Source organism: Brachycentrus maculatus, unplaced genomic scaffold (genome assembly GCF_059751285.1).
Source record: "Brachycentrus maculatus isolate JH-2025_06_01 unplaced genomic scaffold, ASM5975128v1 h1tg000741l, whole genome shotgun sequence".
NCBI classification, from domain to species: domain Eukaryota; kingdom Metazoa; phylum Arthropoda; class Insecta; order Trichoptera; family Brachycentridae; genus Brachycentrus; species Brachycentrus maculatus.
The window spans coordinates 68,517-82,798 of NW_028281472.1; the positions used below are offsets into that span (position 1 = coordinate 68,517).

Genomic DNA, 14,282 nt, shown 5'->3' on the forward strand with positions numbered 1-14,282 from the left:
GATTTTGAAAGTAGGCGACACAATTACTCTTTTATATAAATATTTAGCATTTATTGCTTTTTATGTCTTATACCAATGCTTGTTTAGTAGTTTTACTGTTGTTGTAGATAAATTTAATTATTAATTGTTTTATATTTTTACACATCGCTCACTCCTTTCAAGAACGTTATAAATCAAAAATCGTCGATTTTCAGTTGTGTATGTTTTCGGAATGCCCAGAAAATGTGCTATATCCCAGCAAAAGAGGCATATTTTTAACTTAATATTTACCCGCTACAGGGCAGAAAATGTTGATTTTGCATTTTGAAGAAAAGGTATTGTTTAATTATTTTTTTAAATAAACTAAATATTTTTCAAATGGAGAAAAAACCTTCGGGTTTTACCTTAAATGATCTGTTCCAAAGTAAAAAGATCAATAAGTGGCTTGATATTTATTTTTAATACATTGTGTTATATTTTTAAACTTTAAAAATGTTCTCCTGAAAAATCTAGTTTTTTGATTTATGACGTTCTTGAAACGAGTGAGCGACATAGTCATTAAGTGTTCCTTGCTAGAAGGAAAAGCTCAAAAATTACGCTTGTTCAATTAATTTATGTAAACATAACATTTTTTTTGTGTCCGCTTCCGTTGTGTAATGGTCAGCATGCTCGGCTACCGTTCTGGAGGTTCCCGGGTTCGATTCGGGGGGTCAAATGAATATAAGTGATTTTTCACTCTAATATTTATTTAATATTACCCTGGACTGGTACCTGAAGCGGAGGGCTGATCACCTTTCTTTCGTGTGTTAACGATCAAGATAACACTGTGTTTATAATGTAGTGCCCTATGCACCATTGGGGTGCGGATAAGGGTTTGAATGAATGAAACATAACACATTTAATTAATAAATATAATGAAAATGTAACTTTGTTTTAAAATCACTATAAAAACGTAAAAATTTATAGTTATTTTAAAACAAAGTTACATTTTAACTGTAAAATGGAAAATCACAAAGCTAGTGCTTCAAATATAAATTATATTCAATTAATTTTTTAATGTTTCTTTTTATTTAAATGTTTTAATTTATTTCGTAAAACAGTAAACCTCCCTATAACGTTGAGATAGGTATTGCGTTATCGTAGGGAACTTTATAGTTAGTTAATGTTTTAAACTGTATTTTTACATTTTGACCAGCGGAAATGTCTAAAATTAGCCATTATTAAATTAAAAAACAATTAAATAACTTTTACCCCCTATAACGTTCCCTCTGATAACGGTTTAGTAAGGAGGGTTTACTGTATGTATACTGCAGCTGTCTAGTTCACAAATCGCTCACTCATTTTGACAACGTCATAAATCAATAACTTGATTTTTCAGGAGATTGTTTTTAAAGTTTAAAAATGTAATGAAATGTATTGAAAATAAATATCTAGCCGCTTATTGAACTTTTTACTGTGCAACAGATCTTTTTAGGTAAAACCTGAATGTTTTTTGTCCATTTGAAAATATCAAGTATATTTCAAAAAATTATTACACAAAACCTTTTTTTCATAATGCAAAAACAACACTTTCTGCCCTGTAGCGGGTAAATATTAAGTTGAAAATATGCCGCTTTTGCTGTGATATAGTACATTTTCTGGGCATTCCGAAAACGTGCACAACTGAAAATTGACTATTTTTGATATATGACGTTCTTGAAAGGAGTGAGCAAAATGTCAAATATAATTGACGTACAACGCTATTTGCAAAAATTATGATATCTTCCGATAGGGTCATTAATTTAGTGCCACCCTGTATTATCCTAATATATAATTTTATAAAATACCGCGAAACACCTGAAAACATGATTTTCAATTTTAAAGGCTTTTTTAATCCAACATACATGATTTTACTAACAGTATGTGTTTTTACAAAATTATTTTTATATTATTTTCCGAATGTATTGAAAACTGATATAAGTGGAGAGTTTCAATTTTGCAACTATCATATGTTTACGTATTGCAACCTTATATCGCTCACTCCTTTCAAGAACGTCATAAATCAAAAATTGACAATTTTCAGTTGTGGATGTTTTCAGAATGCCCAGAAAATGTACTATATCCCAGCAAAAGAGGCATATTTTTAACATAATATTTACCCGCTACAGGGCAGAAAGTGTTGTTTTTGCATTTTGAAGAAAAGGTATTGTTTCATAATTTTTTTTAATATAATAAATATTTTTCAAATGGAGAAAAAACCTTCAGGTTTTACCTAAAAAGGTCTGTTGCACAGTAAAAATTTCAACAAATAGCTTGACATTTATTTTTAATACATTATGTTATATTTTAAAACTTTAAAAACGCTCTCCTGAAAAATCAAGTTTTTTTATTTATGACGTTCTTGAAAGGAGTGAGTGATATGTTTACGTATCTTACGCTGACTGTTTTTGCATTTATGTATTGACATAGTATTATTTATTTATATTATTTTTAGTTTTTATTAATAAGAATTTTTTATTAATTTTTTAAGAAATACAGTTGTATTTTTTATAACATTTAAACTATGGATTTTTTCAATGCTGTCAAATCGATGATAGATGTTCCAATGGTGATATAAGAAAAGGGTGCAAGGCTGAGATAAGCATTATCCATCAAATTAAGAAAGGTGTGTTGAGACAGGTCACAATAGACCTAATATGATAAAAAAAAAGGTGTGTTGAGATGGTTTGGGCATGCGGAACGTATGAGTGAAGGAAGAATAATAAAACAAATTTTGAGGCGAATGTGTGTCAATTTTCAGTTTTGCATGTTTTCCGAATGCCCTAATAATATACTATATCCCAGCAAAAGTGGCATATTTTTAACTTAATATTTACCCTCTACAGGGCAGAAAGTGTCGTTTTTCGCATTTTTAAGAAAAGGTTTGTTTAATTTTTTTTTTTAAATATACTAAATATTTTTCAAATGAAGAAAAATCATTCAGATTTACCTAAAAAGATCTGTTGCACAGTAAAAAGTTCAATAAGTGGCTTGATATTTATTTTTAATACATTTCATTATATTTTTAAACTTTAAAAACGATCTCCTGAAAAATCAAGTTTTTTGATATATGACGTAGAAAGGATGGAGCGATATACGTATTATGTAATTTGTTGGATAATGCCTCTCTTATCTCAGCCTTTCATTCTTTCCTTATATCACCATATGAACTTTGAACCATTTTCCTTATAATGTCATCAATGGTTTTGCCGCTCATTTTATTATTTTTTTTAATTCTGCAAAAATGACAATTGTGGTCAGGAAAGCATTGATATCCATATAATAACTGTGAATACATCAACTTCAATTATAGAAAAAGTACTGTTTTTGACATCTCATCAAAGATGAAGAAGAATATGGAAGTCTGGGCATTTACAGGGCTGACGACCGTCATAGTTTAAGTGATCACTTTACACACGTGTAACATTCACCAATTCCACCCATTATTGACAACCACACCACTCAAATTCTTGGAAGTTCTATATAAATGAACCAATTTTGAAACATTATTTTTGAATCACCAGAACTTCACTAGTGACATTTACTGGTGAGATGGAAAGAAGCTCTTCATTGAGCAGAAACTCCCTTATTAGTATGCGAGGTCCGAATCCTGGATTATAATCACACACATGAGAAACGCCAGAAAATATCATTTTCATTTCTATCATTTAACTCTACAATTTGACCAGATAATCCATTTACAACATTTTGAGTGTGTCCAAATACTCGTTCACAAAATCTGGATTATCTCCAATTACAGGAGTTATTTTCACACTTTTTTTGACATCTCATCAAAGATGAAGAAGAATATATAAGTCATTCTTTGATTTTGCCGTCACTTTGTGGTAAAATCCATCCATTTTGAATTAAATTTTTACTTTCTGGTAAATACCACTATTAAGAAACAAAAAAAAACTCAAAAAATATATAAAAACCCAATCTATCGACCCAGTATGATCAAAATGGCTTAGTAACTTTTAAATGTACATGGATTTTCAGTTTATGAAATAAAAATGCAACTGTATTTAATTTGAAGATAATTACCATATTTGCCATATTTAGTGTAAATTATTTTATTTATTTATTTTATGTTATTATTGCTTTTGTTATTAAAACGATTTTAATAATTTATTTTTTATTTTTTTATTTTTCCCTCTTTCATTTAATCTTGGAGTACATACATATCCCAAAATATATAAATTTATCAAAATATTTTGAAAAACACATTTAGAGCATTTGCGATGTGATATAATTTTTATTTTAATGTTTTTAAATGCCCGTAGACAGTATGTCTCCATATTTCAGTGGTTAGCGCGGTTGGCTACCGAGCCAGAGGTCCCGGGTTAAATTCCCAGGGAGTTTCTGAATAAATAGTGTCAGTTGTGGTCCCGTGGTTAGTGTCGTGGACTCTCGAGTCAGAGTTTCAGAGTTTGAACCCAGTCTACCACAATTTGATACCTATTTTTAATAATGAGCCGCTTAGGCTCACAGAAAATGTATTAAATTCAAGTATTTTTATAAATATTAAAAACACAAATAAACTCTTTTTTTTTTTAAATAATAAAGAAATGATTTTATTAATCGCCCTTGAGGTAGTGTTTTACAAAAAAGGCGCTTTATAAATTATTTTTACATATATATATATATATATATATATATATATATATATATATATATATATATATATATATATATATATATATATATATATATATAGTTTACAACAACAAGTCTTTACAATGACACGCTGCTAACGCTAAGCTTAATGCAAGATTTAAAAAAAATGTTTTACTTATTTTAATATTTTGATTTTAATATTTATATTTTTTTAGATAATTTAACAATATTAGAAAAAAGGTAAGTAATTTATTTTACAAATTTATTATTGTTATTTACTTTGTGGTATGGTAATATAACACTCTCCTTATCATTCATCATTCACTTTTAAGTGGTATTACACAAAGTGAACGATGAATGATAAGGAGAGTGGTTGATTTTTAATACATTTTTATTATTTTAAAAGCATCTTTGTGGTATTGTAATATAACACTATCTATATCATTCATCATTCACTTTTAAGTTGTTTTACACAAAGTGAATGATGAATGATAAGGAGAGTGGTTGATTTCAATACATTTTTATTATTTTCAAAGCATCTTTGTGGTATTGTAATAAAACAATAATAACACACTCTTTATCATTCATCGTTCACTTTCAAGTGGTATTACACAAAGTAATCAATGAATGATAAGGATAATGTTTGATGTCTAATACATTTATATATCTTTTAATAATATTTAATTGTGACTTAATTTTTTTTTATTTTAAATGTTTTTTAAATATACTTTATTGTAGTCTAACCAGCTTTTTAAAATTAAACATATTACATGTTAATTTTTAAATTCATTTAATTTAATTTGTATTTATTTTCTGAATGTCGCCATTGCCGAATATATATACATATATATCTATTTTAAAAACTAAACCACCTCAGATATGGCAACATTGTCGTATTTTTTTTATATTTCTCGTTAGGTTTTAAATCACAAAGACATCCCGACCAATTGCGCGGACTTGTGCAACAGGATACAAAACGTCACATGCGCCGGCGGTCAAGCGAGCGAAAGTGACCCTAACGACACAAGGTATAAAGGCTAGAATCGTGTGCACACGCTCGTGTGATGCGTTTTTGTTTATTTTTTTTTTACTTTCTGTTACTCCTCTTCCACAATCGAATTTGAATTTGACAGCCAGATTGTTTGTTATTTTATTCCATTTTTTGACTTGACAGCTTAGTATATTTTTCTACTAACTTAACTGCAAACAAGATATTTTAAATATTTTTATATATATATATATATATATATATATATATATATATATATATATATATATATATATATATATATATATATATATATATATATATATATATATATATATATATATATATATATATATATATATATATATATATATATATATATATATATATATATATATATATATATATATAGCGTTTATATACATACATATATGTAAACATAAATTATGCTTTGTATTTACTATATAGTTATTTTTATAGACACTTTTTTCATAGTTTAAAAAATTATAATTAAAATACATTCATATACAGTTGATTCCGTGTAGTACCTACATTGTTTAGTATATATATTTACATATATATATATATATAAATATATATATATGTTTATATATATATATATGTTTATATATATATATATATATATATATATATATATATATATATATATATATATATATATGTTTATATATATATATATATATATATATATATATATATATATATATATATATATATATATATGTATATATATATATATATATATATATATATATATATATATATATATATATGTATATATATATATATATATATATATATATATATATATATATATATATATATATGTGCGACAAAACGATGTATGATAGATGTGCGAAAAGTGAAATAAGGAAGGAATGCAAAGCTGAGATAAGCATTATCGATAAAATTAAGAAAGGTGTGTTGAGATGGTTTGGACATGTGGAACGAATGAGTGACGAAAGAACGGTAAAACAAATTTATGAGGCGAATGTTAGTGGGAAAAGAAGCAGAGGAAGACCGAGAAAAACATGGCACGATCAGGTATGCCAAACACATGAAAGTGGTCAGGTTAGGAGTCGTAACAATCGGCGGGTATGTATGAGGAGATGCATGAACGTGGAAGGGGCGAAGAATGTTTGCAAGGACAGAGTGGTGTGGCGCTCTATTCTCTCTGCCTACTCCTGCGGGGAAGCGGCGTGATGGTTAGTTAGTTTTATATATATATATATATATATATATATATATATATATATATATATATATATATATATATATATATATATATATATATATATATATATATATATATATATATATATATATTATTTAAAAATTAACTTACATGCCCTCTGACAACGATAGGGACTTTGAAAGGATTAGAAATTATTTTTTTATCTTTGACCCCGAAAAACATAGCTTCATTGATTAAATATGTTACACTGGATTAGTTTAACACTAGATTCGGTTAGTTTAACTAAATTTCCTGATATAATATAGCGGAATCATATCTATCATATCGCTCACTCCTTTCAAGAACGTCATAAATCAAAAATCGTCAATTTTCAGTTGAGCATGTTTTCGGAATGCCCAGAAAATGTACTATATCCCAGCAAAAGAGGCATATTTTTAACTTAATATTTGGCCGCTACAGGGCAGAAAGTGCTGTTTTTGCATTTTGAATAAAAGGTATTGTTTAATTATTTTTTTTAATAAACTAAATATTTTTTAAATGGAGAAAAAACCTTCAGGTTTTACCTAAAAAGATCTGTTGCACAGTAAAAAGTTCATAAGTGGCTAGATATTTATTTTTAAAACATTGTATAATATTTTTAAACTTTAAAAACGTTCTCGTGAAAAATCAAGTTTTTTGATGTATGACGTTCTTGAAAGGAGTGAGCGATATGGAAATTTTTATCTTTGGCCAGGAAAAACATTGCATTTTTGATTTGATGAAGTTACACTAGATTAGTTTTACACTAGATTAAACTAAATTTCCTCATCTTAACGCGTCTCAATATAGCGGAATCAACTGTATAGTCAATTTTTAAACACATACATATAAAATGCATGTTTATTTTTTTAAATAACAATTTCTTAAAATAAATTTCAACATAACTAAATATATTTAAAGGTCATTTTTAAAATACGTACGTGTTTCCTTCTCTATTTGTACAGTAACCCAAAATTTAAAAAAAAATCTAGGTAGACAGTTATATACTAATTGGAAAAAAATCTCTTGTCCTCTGCTCGAAATCGAAATCGAACCCGGGACCTCCAGAACGGTAGCCGAGCAGGCTGACCATTGCACTACGGAGGCAGACGGTATATCGAGGTTTTACTGTAGTAAATTATATTAACCCTTACTGGTCCAATGTGGAATCTCATTCGACATGGATTTTTTCCTCTTAGGTCCCATGTCGGATGTTATTCCAAATTTTTTTTTATCATCAGTATTATTTATTTAAATTCCAAGCTTACATTTTTGTCACTCGTATCTATACGAGTGACAAAAATGTAAGCTTGGAATTTGAATAAATAATACTGATGATGAAAAAAATGTGGAATAACACCCGACACGGGACCTAAGAAGAAAAAATCAATGAGGAATGAGATTCCACATTGGACCAGTAAGGGTTATCATGAAAGACTTATTTTTTGACATCTTATCAAAGATGAAGAAGAGTATGGAAGTCTGGGCATTTACGGGGCTGACGACCGTCATAGGCTGGTTTAAGTGATCACTTTACTCACGTGTAACATTCACCAATTCTACCCATTATTGACAACCACACTACTCAAATTCTTGGAAGTTATATATATATATATATATATATATATATATATATATATATATATATATATATATATATATATAGATATATATATATATATATATATATATATATATATATATATATATATATATATATATATATATATATATATATATATATGAACCAATTTAGAAACCTTGTTCTTGAATCACTAGAACTTCACTAGAGACATCTATTGGTGAGATGTAAAGAAGCTTTTTACTAAGCGGAAACTCTTATATTAGTATGTGAGGTCCGAATCCTGGATTATAATCACACACGTGAGAAACGCCAGAAAATACCATTTTCATTTTTATTATTTAAGCTCATAATTTGACCAGATAATTATAATTTTTTGTGAACAAGTATTTGGACACACTCAAAATGTTGTATGAAAGACTTTGTTATATCAATAAAAAATAAACAAATTCTAAAGAAGTGTTCTCAAAATTTGACAAATTTTTAAAAACTTTTATATTCTGTCAATGTATATAACCATTCCCCCTTGGATTCAACTTACTATCCCCCTCAACTCCTCACCTGATCCAACTTCTTTGTCTTCCTTGTTTTTTTTACATTTTGATTTGATAAACCTATTTTCCACCACCCCATATAACATTTTAAAAAAATTTACACTATCAAATTATTTATATTTTTTTCTCTCAACTTCTATCGTAATACTTATAATACAAACTATCGCTTTTAGTTTATTTTTATTTTTTTTTATTTTTACGCGTGTTGCTGTGGCTCAGTCTGTTTAGATGGAAAAGAAACAAAAGAGGAATAAATACATTTCTAAAATGTTCAATTTCAAAACGCTTGCGGGTATACAAATATTTGCAGCTGTCAAGAAGCACGCTGTCCGCCATGATCAATTTTCAGTATTGCTTACGTTGCTGTAACGTTGAACAGATGGCGCTGCCATTGTGCTCACGAAAGCTGTTTTAAAAAAAAAAGTTTTTACATGTCACAGATATGTAAAAAGTTATATCTTTCTTCTCCCTCGTGTAACGAAATGCACCTAATAAATGTGACGCGCCCTTGAAATTTCACTCTCAATTCTCGTCCAATTATCGATTTTCGAATAGCATATATGGTAAAAATATGAAGTAGTACTAATTTTTTATATTGTTTTATTTAATTACTAAAAGTAATATTTTAGTACATAATTACCAAAATATCTTAAAAATAGTATAATAGCAATAGTATATATAAAGATTACTTTACAATCGTAGACTAGGATATGTTAGATGTATGTTAGATTTTATTTGAATTTGGAGATGGCGCTTTTTGTATTTAGACGGCGGTTTTGTAAGTAGATTGTATACTAATCGTAATGGAATTTGCTAATTTTAGTGTGTTTTTTTATTATTTAACACGTAGACTGGCATGTCAGCCATTGGTGCCTTACACGGGACATTCCGAATGCGCCTTGTCAGTCACTGGTGACTGACACTATAAACCTTATTTTGGCTTTATTTCTAGAGCTGTCAGGCACTGTATAGTAGTTGGTTGTCCGTGTCTGTTACGTAAAAAAATCAATAATTTACCATAAAATTATATTTAAACAAAAACTAACTAACTAACCATCATGCTGGTTCTCCGCAGGGGCAAGCAGAGAGAATAAAATACCACACCAATCTGTCTTTGTAAAGATTCTTCGCCTCTTTCACATTCATGTATCTCCTCATACTTACCCGCCGATTATTCCAACCCCTGATCTGACTATGCCCAAATATTTGCCAAGTTTTCTTTGGTCATCCTCTGCTTCTATTTCCAACTACATTTGCCTCATAGATTTGTTTTACCGTTCTTTCCTCACTCATTCATTCCACATCCCCAAACCATCTAAAAACACCTTTCATAATTTGATGGATGATGCTTATCTCACCCTTGCATTCTTTCCTTATATCGCCATTGGAACATCTACCATACATGGTTCTGCCGCACTGAGAGATGGCATTACGACTGCATTCAGTCTACTCTCATCCTTCCCAAACCATCCCAAGCCGCCTTCCTTAGTTTGCTGGATAGTGCTCATCTCAGCCTTGCACCCTTTCCTTATATCACCATTGGAACATCTACCATACATGGTCTTGCCGCACTGAGAGATGGCATCCCGACTGCATCCAGTCTACTCTCATCCTTCCCTAACCATCCCAAGCCGCCTTCCTTAGTTTGCTGGATAGTGCTCATCTCAGCCTTGCACCCTTTCCTTATATCACCATTGGAACATCTACCATACATGGTCTTGCCGCACTGAGAGATGGCATCCCGACTGCATCCAGTCTACTCTCATCCTTCCCAAACCATCCCAAGCCGCCTTCCTTAGTTTGCTGGATAGTGCTCATCTCAGCCTTGCACCCTTTCCTTATATCACCATTGCAACATCTACCACACATGGTCTTGCCGCACTGAGAGATGGCATCCCGACTGCATCCAGTCTACTCTCATCCTTCCCAAACCATCCCAACCCGCCTTCCTTAGTTTGCTGGATAATGCTTATCTCAGCCTTGCACCCTTTCCTTATATCACCATTGGAACATCTACCATACATGGTCTTGCCGCACTGAGAGATGGCATCCCGACTGCATCCAGTCTACTTTCATATTTCTTTTGCCAACTCCATGCTTCACTTCTGTACATCATAGTTGAACCAGAACCCCGTTGTGTACAGACAGTTTAGCTCTAGCAGTAAGCAAGTTTAGCAGTCAGTATATATATGAGAAGATGCATGATTGCAGAAGAGGCAAAGGTTGCTTGCAAAGACAGAGTGGTGTGGTTTTCTATTCTCTCTGCCTACCCCTGCAGAGAAGTAACATGGTGATTAGCTATTTTTTTATTTTTTTATTATTTTTTGACATCTCATCAAAGATGAAGAAGAATATGGAAGTCTGGGTTTTTACGGGGCTTACGACCGTCATAGGCTGGTTTAAGTGATCACTTTACACACGTGTAACATTCACCAATTCTACCCATTATTAATTTATTATTAGATTAAAACCAATATTTTTAGCTTTTCCACTTTTTTATTTGACCAGCGACCGACATCATCAGACTGGTAACCTAACCAGTCTGATGATGTCGGTCGCTGGTCAAATAAAAAAGTGGAAAAGCTAAAAATATTGGTTTTAATCTAATAATAAATTAAAAATGCAATTCCATCACGAAGTGTCAGTGGATAATATAAATCTACTACCCATTATTGACAACCACACTACTCAAATTCTTGGAAGTTCTATATATATGAACCAATTTAGAAACCTTGTTCTTGAATCACTAGAACTTCACTAGAGACATCTATTGGTGAGATGTAAAGAAGCTTTTTACTAAGCAGAAACTCTTATATTAGTATGTGAGATCCGAGTCCTGGATTATAATCACATAAGTTGTCAATAATGGGTAGAATTGGTGAATGTTACACGTGTGTAAAGTGATCACTTAAACCAGCCTATGACGGTCGTAAGCCCCGTAAATGCCCAGACTTCCATATTCTTCTTCATCTTTGATGAGATGTCAAAAAATAATATGAAAATAACTCCTGTAATTGGAGATAATCCAGATTTTGTGAACAAGCATTTGGACACACTCAAAATGTTGTGATTAGCTAGTTAGTTTTTTTTTTTGGGAAAGTGTTTTTTTTTTTTTTTTTTATATATTGCTCATAGAGTGGCAAAATTGTATAATGTATAAGGGTTTGAAAATGTATGATGAGATGCCTGAATGTATGAAGAATGAAAAGAGTCTGAAAGAATTTTAAAATAAATGTATTGTTTACTGTAAGAAGATATAAATATATGATGCAAATTGAGTGTTAAAAATAGTTTGAATTTAATGTAATGTAAGGTAACTAAAGAAATAAAAAATAGATTGTGATGTATACTATGTTCGTTATTTCAGGTTGTAACTCAGACGGGTCCGCGGAAACCGCAACGGACGTCTCTCAGTCATCATCTCACAGCTGGACCCTTGAATCTTCAAGGACTCACTCCTCCTCATCGATTGTGTCTAGAGACCTCCTTTACCAGCCTGCAAAGCCCTACGGTCAACGTGCACCCAGACAGCTCCAAGACAAACTCCGTAACGGAGAGTATTCACAACAGTTCTTCGACCACTGTTAAAATGACCTCAAAGATCCACTCGCCAAATCAGTTGAACTCCATCCTCAGTTATGACTTTGCGTCGCTATTAGACGAACAATTCAACGCGGCGGGGACATCGAGGACTCTAACACCTAGCGCGTTTAGCGATCGCCATATGAAGCAACCGCTAGGCGTGTACAACTTTGGCAACATGTCGAACGGAGACTATAGAACGGAAAACCTCGGCTATCCTCTAGGAAGAACCCAACAGAAAGGAGATATAGCCGTATTCACAAAAGAAAAAGATAAAGTGGACTTAATCCATGATGATTGGTTCGGATTAGCTCCGCTCGCAAGCCCGGAGAGCCTCTCGGAGCTGTCCAGCATTAGTTCTCGTACCAGCCTCAACAGGGGCAATGACAGATGCGTTAACATCATCACAGTCGCTTCTGTATCCAGAGACGCGGACTCTGAACCGACCCCCGAATACGCGCTGTCTACACCCAAAGTCCTGAGAAGAACTCCCAAGATCACGGGCAACCTGGCCAACTGCGCGGACGATATAAAAAACGTAGTCAAGTACCAGAAGATGAATCAGAACTTCAGGTTTCTTGGGAGAAGAGTCGACGGGTCTCTGAGCAACTCGAGCCGGGAGTCTAGCTTCGAGTCGGCTACTAGTGCGGAGTCCGGACAGCTGGCAACCGTACGAACTGCCCTTCCCGTACTGAGAAGCCCGCTCAAATACGTGCCATCCTTGGACAGATCCGATAGTCCGTTCCGGGGCCGTAAGACAGACGTTGACCAAACCGATGACTTCTGTTTAAACGTCAAAGAAGGCTTCCATTCCGCGGAAAACTTCATCGAAAGCAAGTCTTCGGACGAGAGTTTCATCACCAAAAGCGACCCGAACTTCTTAGACATGACCGCCGAAGCTAAAACGCCTCAATTCGGGAAAAAAAACGCAAACGGCAGCGTACTAAAACGCAATCTCCAAGACACTATAGCGAATGTCTCCGCAAAAGACGCCTCAACGTCCAGCGAGCTGTTTTTAAGCACGAAAACATCAATGCACTCTTACGAGTCGTGCGACATCCAGCACTTGAGTCCGGGGAATCGCAAGCCCAAGCTGGTCTACGGAAGCAGCCTGTCTTCCGAAGGAAGTCCCCTGCACGGGCAGAGCCGCGGCGAGGGCGCACGACTTCTAGAAGACTCCGAGTCCGAGAAACTCGTCGCGAAAGAACGAGAGACAAAACAGAAGAAGAAATGCAAGACTATTGCGGATCGCAATGCGTTGTCGAGAAAAAATGAATCTCTACCTCTTCTCAGCAGTATCGGAGGTTCCGTCACACATTCCCCTCCTATAAGCTACGTTAAAAGAAAAAAGTATGTGTATCCGATTGATTCCTTAGTTAATAAAGGAGAAAGCAGTGTTTGAAATGAACGAAACTTCATAATAAAGACACGTTTAGTGAAAAATCTTCCAATTTATCGACAGTTTGTATAATCTTGTAATATTTTCCTTGTGTAAATATAAATTTTTATTATTTTTTGACATCTCATCAAAGATGAAGAAGAATATGGAAGTCTGGGCATTTACGGGGCTGACGACCGTCATAGGCTGGTTTGAGTGATCACTTTACACACGTGTAACATTCACCAATTCTACCCATTATTGACAACCACACTACTCAAATTCTTGGAAGTTCTATATATATGAACCAATTTAGAAACCTTGTTCTTGAATCACTAGAACTTCACTAG

The 14,282-nt window shown here is 32.3% G+C and overlaps 1 protein-coding gene across 1 annotated transcript in view; it reads left to right on the top strand.

Moving 5' to 3' along the window:
• The window catches only part of LOC148300365 (diacylglycerol lipase-alpha-like), a 62,398-nt gene extending 48,442 nt beyond the window's left edge, over positions 1 to 13,956 (top strand). Inside the window, exon 19 of the mRNA XM_088274893.1 lies at positions 12,340 to 13,956. Within this exon, the coding sequence (XP_088131019.1) occupies positions 12,340 to 13,956 (1,617 nt within the window). The remainder of the gene's footprint in view (positions 1 to 12,339) is intronic.
• Positions 13,957 to 14,282: the final 326 nt, after the last annotated feature.